Genomic DNA, 19,225 nt, shown 5'->3' with positions numbered 1-19,225 from the left:
CAAAGAGATCATTGGTGACTACACTAGTAACTCTTAGATATTATAACATGTATTCAGAATGCTCTGATATAAAACAAAGAAGCAAATAAAATGTTTTGCAAAGATTCCATCCCCAATAAATAAATACCACAATAAATACCACAATAAATATAGACAGACAGATAGATAGATAGATAGATAGATAATAGATTAAATGATTGGTTGGTTCTCCCTTAGCTAGGCATGGTGAATCCCAGTACTCAGAAGGCTGAAACAGGATCACAGGTTTAAGGACAGCCTCAGCAATGTAGTAAAATTCTTGGCAACCTAGCAAGATCCTGTTTCAAAAAAAATAAAAGGGTCCAGATGTGTGAACTAGTAGTCCCTGGGTTCAACTCACAGTGCAACAAAAAAAAAAAAAAATACAGAATCTCCAGGGCCTATAAACCTATGCTCTTAATAGGCTCCCCAGTGAAATCATATTAGGAACCACCAAGTGGAAAATAGATATAGGTACCATTTTGAGAAAATGTGAGTAGTCATGTATCATTGCATACAGTCATGTGTATCAGATGGGCTGAATCACTTTGCTCTGGCATGCCAAGGAAAAATACAAACTGCACATTTCAGAAGCATCCCTCCCAAAAATCGAGGGCGCTGGGATGCTTACTCAGTACTTTTGAGAGGCATTGGTGGAGATCTGCTCCCATGCCATCCACAGCCAGGGACAGCAGGGCCCATGAAATGAGACATTCAGGCCAGAGGTGCAGACCGTGGTAGTTGACCATCTAAGCCCGCAAGGAGTTCTGAGCATCCTCTGTGCAAGGGTGACACTCAGAGGGCCTGGCGCAAGGGATGGAGTGTTTGGATGCTGAGCATGCTAGATACCCAACATATAAATACAGACTGAGAGATGTCTCCTATGCCACTTTATCAGACAAGTTTCTCTCTCCATCTAAATAGGACACATATTGTTCCCCTTCATAGTTTTCAGTTACATATGACATATATAGCCAGGGAGGAAATCTGATGCTTGTTGTATTCTTCCTTATGTTTTTCAGAAATTCTACAACCAAACGCTGTTGTTCCAGATTTCCCAGAGTCCTCAAAAGCTTACACTGCAGGCTCAGGGGCAAGGTCTGGAGCCACGCCTGGAATTTAGTCCTTCCTTTCTAGAAATGGGGCCACTGCTGCCGTATGCACCTGGAGACGAGGCTGAGGTGATAGTGAGAAATCCCTGCAGCTTTCCAATAGAGTTCTACTCCTTAGAATTGGACCAGCAGTATATCTTAGAAGAGAAGGTGAGCAGAGGCCAAAACAAAATTCAGTTTCCCTGTCTGTGCTGGCCCTTGCCAAGTACCTGTACTCCTTTCTCTGCATGGAATAACTTCCTCTTGGCCATTGTCTCCTCTTTCTCCCTTGAACCCTTCCCCTTTCAACTTGCCAGTCACCTTGCTGTTGACCTTTCCTGACCTATTTCATTTGCCCTGAGCAGACGTCATTGCTTCTCCTTGATTCCAATATACATTTTAAACAAACTATTGAAAAACTAATGTATATTCATGGTTAAAGTTCATGTGTTAGTCAGGCATGGTGGTGCATGCTTATAATATCAGTACTTGGGAGGCTAAGACCAGGATACCAGGTTTGAAGCCAACGTTGGCAACTTAGACCCTCTGCAAATAAGTGAGAGTCTGTTTCAAAACAAAGAATAAAATAGGGTGTAGCTCAGATGTAGAATGCCCCTGGGTTCAATCCCCAGTACTATAAATAAATAAATAAATAAATAAATAAATAAATAAATAAATAAATAAATAAAACAAGTTCAAGTGTTATAATACTATGCACCAACCTGCCTTTATATCATTATACTTTAAGAGTTAATTGCAGACATCCCGTTATTAGAACATTTTTAAAAATAATTCTCTGTCTTAAGTTGGTGTATTTAAACCATTTACATTTAATGTAAATGGTGCTATATTAAGGCTTAAGTCTGCCAGTTTTTTGCTTTGTTGTTTTATTTTTTATTTATATACATTTATCTGTTCTCCTATCTATGGAATCCCATTTTTATTTACCTAGAGTGGTTTTGTTTTGTTTTGTTTTGTTTTGTTTTAGTGGTGATACTGGGGTTCCTGGAAACCCTTCTACCTTTGGGCTACATTCCCAGACCTATTTTTATATTTTTTATTTGGAAACAGGGTCTCTTAAGCCAGCAAGGCTGGCTTTGAACCTGCGCAATCCTCCTGTCTCTGCATGCGCCACCACGCCCGGCTTACCTAGAGTGTTTTAGTGTATCTTTTTATATAGCTTCGTTAGCTGTTGTTATACATGTTATATATCTAGATAGATAGATAGATAGATAGATAGATAGATAGATCTTATCATCACCAATTGCTGTTGATATTTTACCAATCTAAATTATATTAGAAACTTTTCTTTTTCTTTATCCTTCTTATGTTTAATAAAATGTCTCAAATATTTTCTTGTACCAGAATAACATTATAAATTTTTTTCAACTGCCAAATGTAAATTAGAAAAACTCAAAAGGAAGTCTTTTTACCATCTCTCCTCTTTCATTCTTTCTTTTTTTCTTTCTTTTTGATATTCTGATATTTCTTCTTTTATATTATATTTTTTCCGTTTAGAAAGTCACTTAAAACTTTTAGAATAGGTCTATTGGTGGAAATTTTTTAGTTTTTCTTTACCTGAGAAAGTCTTGATTTCCCCCCCTCATTCTTGAAGGATTTTTTTCACTGGATATAGAATTCTAGGCCAATGGTTCTTCCGGCCCTTGAAGATCATGCCACTTCCTTCTGACGCCCATGGTCTGATGAGAAATCCAATACAATGTGATTTTTCTCCGTGCTATTTGGTTTGTCATTTCAGTCCTCACAATGCCTTCAAGAATTTCTCTTTGCCTTCATTTAGAGAAGTTTGACAATGATGTGTCTTGGCTTGTATTTCTTTTGGTTTATTCAGTTTGGGACTTGCTCAGTTTCTTCAGTCTGTAGACATTTATCTTTTTCCCAGTTTGGAAAATTGTATCCATTACTCATTCGTGTACTTTTTCAGTGTCACCCTCTTTCCACTCTCTTCCCAGGTCTCATATGGCACTAATGTTAGGTCTTTTGTTATAGTCTCACAGTTAAAGATTAGTTTGATTAGATATAACACCCGTGGCTCGCTTTTTCTTTAGTTGAGTATCTTATATGTGCTGCTCCACTTTTCTCTGGCAATATGTTTGCTATTTCTAAGTCTAATGCTGTATCAATTATCTTTTGCTACCTGACAAGTTAGCCTAGAACTCAGCAACTTAAAAAAAGAGCCATTGGTCATCTCACAGTTTCTGTGGGTCAAGAATTTGGAAATGCTTAGCTAAGGTGGTTTTGCTTCCTCTGCTCCCTTCTCGGCTCAGCCTTTGCCTCTTCTGTCTTTTCTTCCAATGTGTACACCCTGCCTAATTTAGATAGAGGTTTTTCTCAGAAACAGAATCTGTCCTTCTGGAAGGGAATCTTTGATTAGCTATTTATGAGATCCTTAATGACTTATGTGGGCACAGTACCCTCTGTGCTGGGTCAGATTCCATAGAAAACACAATCTAGGTTCTGTGATTTACATATGGGAGATTTATTGAAAGCACTGCAAAGAACCAACACCTGCAAAGAACAGGAAGCCAGAACTGGGCAAAAGGAACAGATGAAGCTATGCTGAGATCACAGTGGAGACTTAACCTTGTTGTACAAGGAGCTCTGGGGCTGGGCTGGCCCTTCAGAGTTGCCCCAATTGATGCAAGTTGGACAGGCCTTTGTACCACTACACCAACCAGTCTTTGACCCATTCCTTTCCCCACAGATCTTCCATGCCACCTCTGTCTTATATAAATTTCCATAAATGCATGCATCTATACTGACCTCGTTTTTCTATCTCATTGGCTAGTCTTTCTGCCCCAACATCAGTACCACTGTGTGTGCAGGAGGGTACAGGTACTGGGGATTGAACCCAAGAGTGTTCTACCTCCAAGCTATACCTGTATCCCCTTTTATTTTTTGTTTTGAAATAGGCCTAGCTGTATTGTTGAGAGTCTCACTAAGTTGCTAAGGCTGGTCTCAAACCTGCGATCGTCCTGTCTCAGCCTCCCAAGCACTGGGATTACAGGCATGCGTCACCACGCCTGTCTACCACCCTCGTCTTTTCCTACAGCTATATAATCAGTCCCGGTACCTGATAGGAACAGCCGTCTGCGTTTATGGGAGTAGCACAAAGACAAAGTTACCTAACAGACCTGTCATGCCCTATCATTAAGCCATATTTTTGGAGAATGTGTCACTCAAAGTGGATAATAGTTTTCTGTACATTTGTCATGGGGAGGGGAAAAAAAGAAAAAAGAGAACTTTATTCTTCACTAGTGTTTGAACTATTCTTGACCCCCTTGCCCTTCCATGTAAATTTTAGATGAACTTTTCCTCAGGGGCTTTCAGACAACTAAAATTAGTTGGGCATAGTAGTGCACGCCCAGTGCTTGGGAGGCTGAGTCAGGTGAATTGCAGGATCAAAACGAGCCTCAGAAACTTAGTTAGGCTCTCAGCAACTTAGCAAGACCGTTTCCAAATGAAAAATGAAGGGAAAAAATAGGGCTAGGGAATATCCCGGAGATAGAAGGCCCCTGGCCTTATCCCCAGTAACACAAAAATAAATAAATAAAATTTTAAAAACTAAAAATGGTGATCTGAGAGTAAGGTGGTTACACAACAAAACAAAAATTCTCACACCGACAAATGAGGTTGTAGAGAAAGTACATGCTTTCTATAACTTCATTTTCCTGTGTTTTATAAATACACATACACACTAGCATTGCCAGATTTAAAAGGGGAAAACAGGTTTCTCAATTCAATTTGAATTTTAGGCAAACACCAAACACTGTTTTTAAGTATAAGTGTGTCCAAATACTGCATGGCACATATTTGCACTAAAAGAAAATTTTTGTTTGTTGATTTTTGGGGTCTTTGGTTTTTGTTTTTGTTTTTTTTTTGGCAGTACTGGAGATGGAACCCAGGGGCATTGTACCTCCTAGCCACACACTCAGCACTATTTTTAGTCTTTTTATTTTTGAAACAGGGTTTTACTGAGTTGCGAAAGGCCTCACTAAAGCTGAGGCTGTCCGCGAACCACAATCCTCCAGTCTCTGCCTCCCAAATGCTGGGAATTACAAGCATGTACCACCACACCTGGCTAAAAGAAAGTATTTATTATCTGAAATTTAAATTTAACTGGGCATCCGGATTTTATCTAGCAGCCCTAATATATATTCACACACACACACACACACACACACACACACACACACACACACACACACACTACCATCTTGTCTGTTTTTCCCTATATATTCTTTTTTGTGTGTGTGTGATACTGGGGTTCCTGGAAACCCTTCTCCGGGCTACACTCCCAGACCTATTTTATATTTTTATTTGGAAACAGGGTCTCTTAAGCCAGTGAGGCTGGCATCGAACCAGCGCGATCCTCCTGTCTCCGCCTCCCAAGCATGGAGATTACAAGCATGCGCCACCATGCCCGGCTTCCCTATATATTCTATTTGTGTTAAATCAACTTTGCTTAGTGAATAGTTCTCGGCGCATTACAGCCCATACACCACATAATAGCATTTCAATCAACAATGGCTTCTTATACTGTGGTGAGGTTGTAAGATTCTCTCCACTAGTGCCATCATAGCCATCTGAGTCTGTAGAAGACCACTACAGAGCAGTAACACAAAGTTATCTAACACTTGCCGCACCCACATCATTAAGCAATGCATGACTACATTTTTGATGACCGTCACTCAAAGTGGATAATAGTTTCCTGTACTTTTTTTTGGGGGGGAGGGAAAAAAAGAAAAGCAACATGCAGTATCTTCAAAGCAAGAAGAAAATTCTTTTTTACATGTAAAATACCCAGGCAAATATGAAACAAAATAAAGGTCTGGAATCCACATAGGCCAGGGTTCAACCCTACCTTTTAGACTTCTGCAGAGGGCCTCACCCTGTGAAACCCAGGCAGCAATTCTACAGATCTCACCTCAGGTCAGAGGAGGGGTGTTACGAGATCTGAGAGCAGAGAGGACGTTTCCAGAGAGACCCACGGCAGCTCTTGTTCCCCCTTGGACAGATGTTGCGGCAACTGAAAGGCTACGACTCCTACAACACCCTGCTGCTGCCCCCGCGCACCCCGGGGGAGAAGCTGCCCCCAGAAGTGTACGAGTACTTTAAGGAGATGAAGAGGTCAAAGGACGAGCAGATGAAAGCAAAGTATCTGGACAATCTGGCCCAGGAGAACGGTGAGAGCTCGGTGCGCAGAAGCCTCCGCTCCAGCCCCGCACTGGTCCTTCTGAGTTAGCCCGGCTGTGGGACCAATGGTTAGAGCACCCGCCCATGCCAGGTGAAGGCTTCATGTGTCTTCTTTCTAACCCCTGCAAAATGGGCCCCGTTATTCCCACACGATGTGTGCCAGGGCTGGACAACATTCTGTTCTCTCTTAGAGTCCAGTGGGATATTAAGACTTAAAAACAACTCATAAAGATAGAATACTTGCCGGGTATCTTGCCAAGCCAGGGGGCTGCAAGGGTCACAGAGGACCTCATGAGGGCAGAGGAGGGCCTGGTTGCCCTCACGGTCCCTAAACACCATGAAGCTGGGTTCATTTTCCCATTTAACTCAGTGGAGGTGGTCTGGAGCTAAGATTGATGGGTCTGGAGGGCACCCAGGGAGGGGCTCACTCCGCCCTGGTACTGTAGAGCATCCTTCTCTGCTTCCCTGAGCACATCCTGGGAAGGCCAGCTGCATCAGGGCCCCTCGTTAATGTTCACAAGAAGGCTGCCCCATCAGGATCAGGTCACAGTTCTCAACAAAGATGTTTTTCCCTGGGTCAGAGAGATAGTCCCTTGTGCCCATGGAGACATTGGATGAGGGAATGCTGAGGAGGGTGCTAGGCTGAGAAAACAGCAGGTATACTTAACAGTGACATGGAAATATACACGAAAAGTTGAGGGAAGAAAGCAGATCAGGATGGATGAAGTCATTCCCAAAGTGGTTCTGAAATTGTAAAAAAAAAAAAAAAAAAAAAAAAAAAAAATTAAAATCACAGCAGTTGCAGCCCTCCTGTACTGGTAGTAGAAAATTCAGCTGTGACTCCTGTCACTGTTTCTCTGTGTATCTCTGAATTTTTACCGATGAGCTTTATCATTTGGGACTCTTCTGAATTTCCCCAGTTTTCTGAGCAAGTGTGTAATTTGGGTATCTACACCCGTGTTAACATGTAGAAATGTTCTGTGCAAAGAAACTTCTCATCAGCCAACTGGCCGCCGTTCTCGTTTGCTGGGGTTGGATCGTCCAGGGTGAGATGGTAGACAGTGCTGGGAGGGATTCTCCTCTTTCTCTGTCTTTCCCTTCTGGCTCCCGTCTCCCTTGGCCTCCTCCTGACTCTTTCCCTGTGCTTTCATCCTTTGCTCCCTGGCAGAAGAGGAAGATACGTCCGCGTCGGAACAGGGAACCTCCGCCAGCACAAAGAGGACTTCGCTGAGCCGGGGAATCTCCGTCACGTCCTACCTGGAAGAGCGACACCTGCCTTTGGTCGACTCCAAAACCAACCCCGATGAAGATGAGGACGAGGAAAGCCTGGAAAAAATAATGTTTCAAAGTAACCGAGCATTTGAATGTTTGGGGAGCAATTCCCTCTGGGCAGAAATGAGAAGACCTTGTCACTTCCCTGCATCCAGTGTCCCCTCTAAGAGCCCTAGCACCAGCTCCCCGCCCACCACATCTGCCTGGGCCACACGGCTCCTCCGCAGGAGCCCTCATCGACCCTTTTATGCCGGGCCACAAGCATGGGAATCTGCTAAAGCCTCAGGAGATGTTCCTGTTGCCACAGTCGTTTGCATTTTAACTAGACAGAGTATGAATTTGAAGACCTAAGTCTTTAATGCCAAAATGCCAGGCGACTGGGAGGCCCCTAGAGAGAGACATTCTTGGGAATGAAGATCATTCTTCCCAGAGTCCCTCCGATTGGACCACACGGGAACCTTCCTCTTGACCACTGGGGACCCATTTTCTGGCATTTGTTTTCCCCAAGACATAGAAGCTGAGGCTGGCTTCCAACCTGTGTGATCCTCCTGTCTCCGCCTCCCAAGCACAGGGATTACAAGTGTGCACCACTGCACCCAGCTGATCAGATCATCTTTAAAGAGTTGTCATTCTTAGCCCTAGCCAAATTTGCTGGGTGAATAAATCAAAGTAGAGTGCAGGGTTGTAAAACTAAGATAAAGACAGAAATTCCTGGCTCCATGCCATGATTTAGACAACCATACTCTGCTGACCTGCCCCAAGTGGCTTCTGGCTTCCCATGGCAGACACACACACACACACACACGCACACACACACACGCGCACACACACACGCACGCACGCATGCACGCACGCACACACACACACACACACACACACACACATCAGGGTTTGGCAAGCTTTTCCTGTAAAAAGCCAGACAGTAATATTTAGGGTTGGGCTCTGCCTTTGTACCATGAAACCAGACAAAGACAACACATAATCAGAGAGCCATGGCTATGTACTAATAAAACTTTATTTATAAAAATAAGGAGCAAGACAACTTTGTCCCATAGGCATCAGCTTACCAGACTCTGATACAAAGGCATTATTTTAATACCCATTATGTATCAATTCTATAATATGAATATGCTATTATTTATTTGGCTCTTTCCCTTAATGTTAGAAACTCAATCTTGTTTTGAATATTATGCCACTATGAACAATCCTTTTCTCAATAAAAATGTCCTTTTTATTTTTTAGTGGAAATAGAATTAAAATTAAAGGGTATCTGTATCTTTAAATTTTAATAGGTATGGACATATTATTAGCCAGAAAAGGTATTCTCATATACTCCTGGCAGGGACATTTGCCATTTAAATACAGCCATGTTTAGCCGGGCGTGGTGGCGCACGCTTGTAATCCCCACACTTGGGAGGCAAAGACAGGAGGATCACGCAGGTTCGAAGCCAGCCGCGCTGGCTTAAGAGACCCTGTTTCCAAATTTTTAAAAATGTAAATTAGATCTGGGAGTGTAGCCAGAGGTAGAAGGGTTTCCAGGAACCCCAGTGCCACCAAAAATAATAATCATAAATAATAATAAAATAAATAAATACAACCATGTTTTTAAAGAATAATTCTTTCCCATTTGCACATGGGCACATACACATCAATATTTTTCCTTTGCAGCTGACAAGATTCAGAGCATTGACAGCCACTCTGCAGAAGAAGTTGGAGAGGTGGAAAATAACCCGGTGAACAAGGCGATCGCTCGCCACCTGGGCATTGACATTTCCGCAGAAGGTCGCCTGGCCAAGAACCGGAAAGGCATCGCCATTATCATCCACGGGACCCCCTTGTCCGGTATGTTACAACTCCAAGGGGTAACGAGGTTAAGACCAAGGATGCTCTATCCCTTTCGTAAACTGTGTGGCGTCCACAGTGGTAATGTCGGCATGTGGTCAGGGCAGGTTCTAACAATTTCATTTGAAGATCAGCATAGCAAAGTCTTAATGAGCATATAACCCATAGCCAACCAGCGCTTGTCAGGTCCTAGCACTGCCATTTGTAACTGTGTGCCTCTGAGCAAGTTACTGATGTTCTCTGGGCTCAGCGTCCTTATCTATAAAATGGTAATAACGGTCTCTCTCTCTCTCTCTCTCTCTCTCTCTCTCTCTCTCTCTCTCTCTCTCTCTCTCTCTCTCTCTCCCTCCCTCCCTCCCTCCCTCCCTCCCTCCCTCCCTCCCTCCCTAACCTACCTCCCTCCCTCTCTCTCTCTCTCTCTCTCTCTCTCTCTCTCTCTCTCTCTCTCCTCTCTCTCTCTGCAGTACTGGGGATGAAACCTGGGGCATTCTACCTCCGAGATACACCCCCAGCCCTATTTATTCTTTATTTTTGAAACAGGGTCTCACTGAGTTGCAAAGAGCCTCACTAAATAGCTAAGGCTGTCTACAAACCACAATCCTTCTGTCCCAGCCTCCCAAATGCTGGGATTACAAGTGTGCGCCACCACGCCCAGCTAACAGTATCTCTTATGGATGGTTGTGGAAATTAACGAGAACATTTGTATGGAATGTTTATCTCGGTATTTGACACATCATAAATACTCAAAAATGAGTAATAAGGAGTATTATTATTATTATAATGAGTATTATCATCCATAATTATAACTATGTCTGGAATTTGATTCCTTGCTTGAAAAAACACTGCACCTGCGCTGGGCGTGGTGGCGCACACTTGTAATTCCCGCGCTTGGGAGGTGGAGGCAGGAGGATCGCGCAGGTTCGAAGCCAGCCACGCTGGCTTAAGAGACCCTGTTTCCAAATAAAAATATAAAAATAACTCTGGGAGTGTAGCCCAGAGAAGGGTTTCCAGGAACCCCAGTAACACCAAAAAAAGAAAAGAACAGAACAGAAAAGAAAAGAAAAGACGCTGCACCTGGTTACGGTGGCATTCACCTGTAATCTCAGTACTTGGGAGTCTGAGACTGAAGGGCTGTAGGTTTGAGGCCAGCCTCTACAACTTAGCAAGACCATATTTCAAAATAAAAAGGGTTAGAGTTGTAGTTTGGAAGTAGAATGCCCTGGGTTGGATCCCCAGTACCAAAAAAGAAAAGAATAGATGCTTTTCAAAAGAATAAATATAAATGGCCCAGAAATATATTAAAAATATCTAACATCATTAGCAGTCAAGGACACACACATCAAAACTACACTGAACATAAATAGTATACATTTAAACTATATTTATGTTCAATAAAAAATTGTTAAAAGAAAGAAAAATTTAAAAAATTAAAAATTAAAAAATTAAAAAAATTTAAAAATAAAATTTTGATTACTTAAAAAAAAACTACACTGAGATTTCATCTAACTTCAGTCAGAAAGGCAATCATCAAGAGTACAAACAATAATAAATTCTGGTAAGAAAGTGGGGAAATAGGAACGCTTAACGCACTGTTGGTGAGACCGCAAATTAGTAACACCACCATGGAAATCAGTATGGAATTCCCTCGGAAGACTGGTAAAGGAGCCACCGTGCGGCCCAGCTGTACCGCTCCTGGGGCTCCTTCCAGAGGAATCGAAGTTAGACTATTACAGTGATACTTGCACGTCCACGTTTACAGTGACACAATGTGCAAAGGCCAAGCCACAGAATCACCCCAAGTGTCTGTCAAAAAAAGCCTATTGGGTTAAAAAAGGAAGGTACAGACACACAGTGGGATTTTACTGAGTCGCAAAGAAAAACAAACTTAGATTTTAAGGAAAATGAGTGACAGTAGAGGATATTGTGCTAAATGAGATTAGCTAGTCACAGAAAGACTAACTTCAAGCAGAAAAATTCCACAGTCTCAGATCTTTCAGCCCTGAGGATTTTACCCCTTTTTTGAGTGAATGGTGACTCTGATACAAGGGCATTATTTTAATACCCATTACGTATCAATTCTATAATATGAATATGCTATTATTTATTTGGCCCTTTCCCTTAATGTTAGAAACTCAGCTTGTTTTGAATATTGTGCCACTATGAACAATCCGTTTCTCAATAAAAATGTCCTTTTTATTTTTTAGTGGAAATAGAATTGAAATTAAAGGGTATCTGTATCTTTAAATTTTAATAGGTTAGTAAATGCAGTTTTTGAAAGCAATAAAAATTATTTTGCTTGTAATTTACATCATAAGGATTATACCCAAATTGTTGAATTGCTAGTCTGAGAGATATAAGTTTAAGAAGAGGAGGAAAGATAATTTAAGTTGTTACATCTCTGAATTATTTGAGTATCTAGTCTTAATAATTTTGGGGGGGTGATACTGGGGTTCCTGGAAGCCCTTCTACCTCTGGCTACACTCCCAGATCTATTTTATACCTTTTTATTTTTGGAAACCGGGTCTCTTAAGCCAGCGCGGCTGGCTTCGAAACTGCGCGATCCTCCTGTCTCAGCCTCCCAAGCGTGGGGATTACAAGCGTGCGCCACCACGCCTGGCTAGTCTTCATAATTTTTAAAAATTAGAGAAAAACTGATATTCAATTATTTGAAAATAAAGGAAATAATATGGATAAAAACACTTTGACATTGTTACTTCTAAACATTTCTTAGGAAAATAATAATTAGGTTAACTTTATTATGAAAATGAAAATTAACTTGCTTAACAAATGTTCACAGCAGCACTATTTACCTTAATATAAAATTGGAAGCGAATGGAAACATTCATAATTGGGCACTGCTTAATTAAGCCATAGGACGTTCATGTTGTGAATTATCTTGCCACTAAAAACAGTATCTTTTATACCCATATTCATAGCAGCATTATTCACTATAGCCAAAAGATAGAAACGGTCCAAACGGCCTTTGTTAGATACACAGGTAAACAAAATATGGAAAATGGTATGTTATTCAGCCTTAGAAAGGAATGAAATTCTGATGCCTGATACAATGTGGAGGAACCTTGAAAACCTAATGCTGAGCGAAATAAGCCAGATGCAAATCGAAAAACATCACACGATTCCATTTCCATGAAGTCCCAAGAATATTCAAATCCAGAGAATTAGGAAGGGGCACAGGGGATGGCCGGGCTGAGGAGGGGGACGGAGCATTGGGGCTAATGGACCAGAGTTTCAGTTTGGCAACATGAAAGGGGCTGGAGATGGGTGGTGGCAATGGTGGTACAGGAGCAGATGCACTTAATGGCAACACTGTGTCCTTAAAATGGTTAAAATGGTAAGTTTTATGTTATGTGCATTTTACCACAAGTTTTTTATTTAAAAAAAACTGTCTTATGGCTATGTTGAATAAATAGAAAAAATCCACAAGGTATCATTTTATATGAGAGAAAAATTCCATAGCCATCATTTGTCATTTGTATTAGTTTGCAACTGCTTCTATAACAAATGATCACAAACCTAGTGGTTCAAAGCAACACAGAGTTACACGTTTACAGTCCATTGGGTAGAAGTCTAAGATGGGGCAGCAGGGCTGCTTTCCTCCTAGAAACTCCGGGTGACAATCCATCTCCTTGTCTTTTCTAGCTTCTAGAATGACATGCAAATGAGCTATGTGCGCGTCTGCGCCTCTGTCCTTCTGCACTCCATTAAGATGTATGACTACAATGCACCAATGATAAAATTGTTAAACAGAATGGCACATGCAAATCATGTGCCATGGAATTACTGTAATGTCACCAGATGAGTAGATTATGGGACTTTTTCTCATTGCTCTGTGGATTATGAATTTTTTTTCTTTGTTCTTTTCTGTTATTTCTGTAATTCCTTTCTTTGTAATTAAAGAGCTTTGAAATGAGAAAAACAAAATCAACATAGATTATTCATTTATTTTGTACTGGGGATTGAACCCAGGGTTATTCTACCTTTGAGCTACACCCCGAGTTCTGTTTTATTTTGAATTTTGAAATAGGGTCTCACTGAATTGTTGGGGCTGCTTGGAACCTGAAATCCTCCTGTCTCTGCCCTCTGGGTACTGGGATTAAGGGCGTGCACCACCACGCCTAACACTATTCTTGAAACAAACAAACAAAAAAAATCTGGTGTTTAGAATCAAATACCGTAAGAGCAAGAAGGCATTTTAAATACCACCTAAGAGAATCTGTATTTTATTTCTTGAAATGCTTTTTTTTTTCATTGCTCTAAATTTATTTTTTTTTATTTTTTTTGAGTTGATTTTTTTTATTAATTTATTTTTTAAATTGGTGCATTGTAGTCATATATCAATCACATTGGAGTACAAGACTTGAGAGGATATACAAGCACACATCATCCAATTAGCCCTCCTCCAGCCCCCATCCCATTCCCTCCCCCTCCCTCCATCGCACGCTTCTTTGGTGATTTACTTTGATACATTTGTTTATGTACCTCCTGCGTTTTAAAGAGGCTCCGTCCTCCAGTATTACATACCCTCTGATTGGTCACATTAGTTGCTTCACTATAGGGCCCTTTCTATAGCTCAACCTCTTCCTGTTGCCCTTTTCCTCCTAGTTATTGCTGATTAAGAGAAGTGTCTGATTTATATTTTCTGCGATATTTCTCTGTGCATGCTGCGTTGCAAGTACCGATCCCACTCTTGATGGTCCCAGTAGTGGTCTGGCTACTCAGTGGACTGATCCAGACCTCGCTGGCTCAAGCAGCGGCCTTGCCTCATGGGAGGCCCCAGTTCTGGTCTCGCTGGCCCCTGCACCGGTCTAACCCCTAAGCTGGCTTTGGTCCCGGCCTTGGAGGCCGCAGGAGTAAACTTGCCTCACACCAGGCTCCGATGCTGGCCATTGGCCCCTGCACCAGTCTAACCCCTCAGCAGGTTCCGTTCTCAGGTTAGGAGGCCCCAGCACTGGCCATGTCTCACGGCAGGCTCCGATGCTGGCCTCGCCTCACGGCAGGCTCCGATGCCGGCCTTGCTGACCCCAGCACCGGTCTAGCCCTTTAGCAGGTTGTTATCCTGGCCTCGGAAGCCCTTGAAATGCTTTTTTTAATTTGTTGTATTGTAATTTTACATCATAATGGAGTACCTAATGTTGGAAAAATATATTACCATAACTCTTGTTACTCTCTCTACCAAGTCTCCCCCACCCTATCCTCACCCCTCAAGTCTTTGAGATTAGAACTAGCAATTTTGTGTACACAAAATTATTTCTTTTTTTGTTTGTTTTTTTGTTTTGTTTTTTGTTTTGCTTTTGGTGGTACTGGGGTTCCTGGAAGCCCTTCTACTTCGGTCTACACTCCCAGACCTATTTTATATTTTTATTTGGAAACAGGGTCTCTTACACCAGCGTGGCTGGCTTCGAACCTGCGTGATCCTCCTGTGTCCACCTCCCAAGCGCGGGGATTACAAGCGTGCGCCACCACAGCTGGCTGTACACAAAATTATTTCTACTTTTGCATTATTTCTACTACTGTACTCTTTATGATTTTTCCCTCACCCTTCCCCGATCATCCTTAGTCACTGCTCTGGAGTCTCTGCTCATCTATCTGATGTGCCCATACTGCCAAATATCTCTCTAGCATCCACATATGAGAGAGAACATACATTTATTTTATGGGACTCAACATAATATTCTCAAGTTGCATCCATTTTCCTGCAAATAGTCTAATTTTGTTCCTTTATGGCTGAGAACCTGTATTAAAACCCAGAGGGGAGATGGGCTGCTGCGCACACTGGGATTAGTGCTAGGATTAGGGCCGGCTCCCTGACTCCTGGCTCCAATCTTCCTTTCTTTGTGCTGCAGACATTTCTGGCCACTTGGAAGACCAGAGACAGAACACTCAGATCATTTTACAGAGGGGCCTCTGTTCTAGAGACTTGTGTCTAGGACACCTGAGCAAATGAGACCCATGAAATCCAATGCCTGGCCTTTTTCACAGGAAAGACAGCCAACGCTGTCAGCTTGGCCAAGTACTACAACGCGGCCTGCTTGAGCATCGACGCCGTTGTCCTAGAAGCCATATGTGATGGCAGCAACATCCCAGGCATCCGGGCCCGCGAGCTCTGCCTCCGGGCGGCCATAGAGCAGCCCATGAAGGAAGGAGAGGACTCTGGTAAGACCCATCTCCCTGGCTTCTTGTGGTCAAGTGGCCGGCACCCCTACTGGTAAGACCTGTCTTCTCTACGCTCCACCCCAACTGAGCTTTCCTCCCATGACTGGTTGAAGGCTGTCTCAAACCATGCCTCCATTTTAGCCCAAACAATCTCTTTGCCAATCAAGCAGGGGTCTCCTGGCCTGCTCAACACAGGTGTGTCTGGGCACTACAGGGAAAAGGTCAGGTGAGCCCCAGCCCACACCTCTCCTGGGTAGATGGGAAGGGGAGAAAACATGAGCTCGTTTAGCACAAAGGAAATAATGTTGCAACAGAAGTTCCAGCTTCTATAAGAACAAGCACAGGGTAAGTGCATTCCAACAAGGACAATTTGAGGATGTTTTTGTGGAAATGGGCTTTGGAGGAGCAAGAGAATATTAATAGGCAAAAATAGGGACGAGGACATTCCAGACCAAGAAAACAGAGGAGTCAGTAATCAATCACGGGTAGGAGGCAGGTTGAGACCAATTGCAGTTGACTTTGAGTAGGAATTTGGATTGCTTTGAAGGAAATAGGGCAGTTTTCATGCTATAGTCTCCCAGCTATCGGAAAATTATAATAGAAAAGTAGCTCTCATAAAGTCTTATTAAGAGAGCACTATGAAGCCAGCAAGGGTTAGGTCTGGGCAGCTGACCTGATGGAGAATCCATATACTGGGAAGATAGTGTCAATAGTTACGCCGAGATCTCTAGCCACAGACACTGGGAGAGTGATGTCATTTACCAAGATGATGAACGCAGGAGGAAGAGAAAGCTAGCTGGAGAGGAAATGAACTGAGTGTTTGAGTCCCATCATAGTGAAGCCTGGTGTGGCCTTCCCACCAAAAGTCAAAGGTCCTGGCTGCATCGGGTCACCTGAGGATGTACAAGGCAGGAAAGCAGCAGCTCGATGGGAAAATATATTGAATAGGAATCAAAGTACCTGCTCAGAGCTGGGTCCTGTTTATCTCAAGAGTCATAACAGCATGACACAGTTCCTAATGGGGCTGCCACACCTGCTTGCTGGTAACCTGGCTGGGGCTTTTAAGGGTCTCTTCTCCTCAATACTTCTGCTTGGGATGCCAATGGAAATAGAAGGTACTCTGCTGGGAAGATAAATCGCTCTTGAGTGAGAACCGCTAGCTATGTCATGGTTCTAGTTCTTTTAACATTTTTGTTTCCTTTCCTGTGAAATACAATACACGTCATAGTGACCCGGGGTGGGGGGCTGTGTTAATTAATGTCCAGGGCCAAATGGTGAATTTAGATGCCTGATCTGTGATAGTATCATCAAGCTAATGGCTGGGATGGGGGAGTCTGCCTGAGCAAGGTGAGAAAGGCAGCTAATAGATGAAATCGGCCCAGAGGCCCAGGATGAGAGGGGAAGAACCTTGGGGAAGGTTTACATTTTAGGAGGTGGTGTTGGAAAAGCCGTGGGAGGCTGAGATGGCAGAGTGAGGGTCCCAAACGTAGGCAGCTCTGGAGTGTGCAATACCCGGGAAATAAAGGACAAGGATGTAGGCCAAGGCCGAAGGAAAGGGGAAGAGCAGGAGGGCTTCCACGTCTTCCCCCTTTACTGTTCTCACAGCCCTGTCTCTAGTGACTCATTATTCATTTTACTTATTCTATAGTCTATCCTCACTACCCCCAAAATGCCAGCCTCTGGGGACAGGAATTTGTGTTAATTTTCCTCACTACTGTATCTCCTGCACTGGGAGCAGATCCAGGCATATAGTTGACACATAACTAAGATGTAAAAAAGGCATTGAATTAATAAGTGAACAGAATTGGAGCCAGCTAAAAGCTCCAGCAGAATGAGCCCAGAGTTGAGCATCACTAGCTCTTACAGTGCCTTCAGGGGAGGGCGCAGGCCCCAACCTGCATTCAATGCTGCTGTGGAGTCAACAGGCTATAAAGAAGTGGCTAAGGGCAAACACGCCTGTGACACACAGAAGCCACCAGCCACAAGAACTACTGAGCACCGGAGAGTGGATAAACAGAGGCACAGTGTAGGCCTACGGCACACGCCGGAACTCTAAAGATGTGGTGTGACTGACTCGGAGACCGTAAAATAACGCAGAGTTCTTATACATCATTTACCCATTGAAAGGGTCCCATTTCCCTATATTGGGTTAAATGAAACATACCATTAAAATTAATGCTACTAGAGCCGGGTGTGATGGCGCACGCTTGTCATCCCCGCACTTGGGAGGCTGAGACAGGAGGATCGCACAGGTTCGAAGCCAGCCTCAGCTACTTAGTGAGGCTTTCAGCAACTTAGTGAGACCCTGTTTCCAAATAAAATAGAAAATAGGTCTGGGAGTATAGCCTGGAGGTAAAAAGCCCCTGATTCCATCCCCAGTACTGTAAATAATAATAATAATAATAATAATAATAATAATAATAATAATAATAATAATAGAGTGTGTGTGCGTGTGTGTGTGTGTGTGTGTGTGTGAGAGAGAGAGAGAGAGAGACAGACAAACAGACAGACGGACAGATTAGAGACTGAACCTAGGAACATTCTACCTCCAAGCTACACTCCTGGCCCTTTTTATTTTTTATTTAGAAACGGGTTTGCCGGAGCCAGCCGGCAAAAGTACAGGTTCCAAAGAGAGGTGTGAGGATGAAAAGAATTCAATTCTAAGAATTTGATTCAAAGAATATTTAATTCTATCATGGAAGGATCGCCAGTATACTCCCGGGTCAATATTACTACTGACCGATACCAGGTTTATCACTCTCATCCTATTTATACAGTTCCAGGTCAATCAACCCTTGTGCCATCACCACCTGTGCATGTAATGGTCAAACCAATCAACCCTTGTGCCATCACCACCTGTGCGCGTAACGGTCAAGTCAATCAACCCTCGTGCTGTCACCACCTGTGCGCGTAACGGTCAAGTTAATCAATTCCACCTGAGCTTCTCTCAGACCTTGAACTTTCCATGACCCCAAACCTTATTGGCTCTGGTCAAAGGACAGTCATAAGTATTCTTTTAGGGGAAAACCTTAATGGCTCCCCACATGGGTTGATTTACTAGGTTGCTGAGAATCTCACTACTTGCCAAGGCTGTCCTCCAACCTGCAACCCTCCTATCTCTGCCTCCTAGAAATTGTTTAATTACATATATATGTGGCTCATATCATATGTCTGTTGGATGCAGCTGGTCTAGGCCACCATTTTGAGAAATTGAGCAGCAAAAGTGAAATGATGGTGCATTGAATGAAATACAGAGTCAAAGAGAACTTTTCTTAGATTTATATCTAGAAGTGCTTTTTAGGAGTGGGAGGACACTGTGGACAGAGAAAGGCTTATAAAGACTATAGAAGAGATTGCACAGGAGTCAGTGAAAGGCAGCAGGAACCACGGTGAAGTGAGCAGGTGCCAGCAGTTGGAGGCTGGGCAGTCTCCACCAAGCAAGATCTCTGGTGAGAGTGTTTCTGGAGGAGGCAGGCAGAGCCGGAGGGATCGGGGCTGATGGAACATGGGCGCACATGTGCTTTAGTCAGCTTTTTTGTTGCTGTGACCAAATACCCGACAAAAACAACTTAGAAGAGGAAAGAAGGTTCATGTGGGTCATGGTTTCAAAG

The 19,225-nt window shown here is 43.0% G+C and overlaps 1 protein-coding gene across 1 annotated transcript in view; it reads left to right on the top strand.

Moving 5' to 3' along the window:
• Positions 1 to 19,225, top strand: part of HYDIN (HYDIN axonemal central pair apparatus protein) — a gene marked incomplete at both ends in the record, with an annotated part of 366,181 nt that overhangs the window by 235,441 nt on the left and 111,515 nt on the right. Inside the window, 5 exons of the mRNA XM_080704134.1 lie at positions 1,041 to 1,280; positions 6,148 to 6,316; positions 7,495 to 7,674; positions 9,267 to 9,440; positions 15,441 to 15,614. Of these exons, the coding sequence (XP_080560260.1) occupies positions 1,041 to 1,280; positions 6,148 to 6,316; positions 7,495 to 7,674; positions 9,267 to 9,440; positions 15,441 to 15,614 (937 nt within the window). The remainder of the gene's footprint in view (positions 1 to 1,040; positions 1,281 to 6,147; positions 6,317 to 7,494; positions 7,675 to 9,266; positions 9,441 to 15,440; positions 15,615 to 19,225) is intronic.

This window comes from Muscardinus avellanarius (assembly GCF_963383645.1).
Source record: "Muscardinus avellanarius genome assembly, chromosome: 10".
NCBI classification, from domain to species: Eukaryota; Metazoa; Chordata; class Mammalia; order Rodentia; family Gliridae; genus Muscardinus; species Muscardinus avellanarius.
The sequence above is the reverse complement of the archived record's forward strand: the minus strand, read 5'-3'. Positions and strand labels throughout refer to the sequence as shown.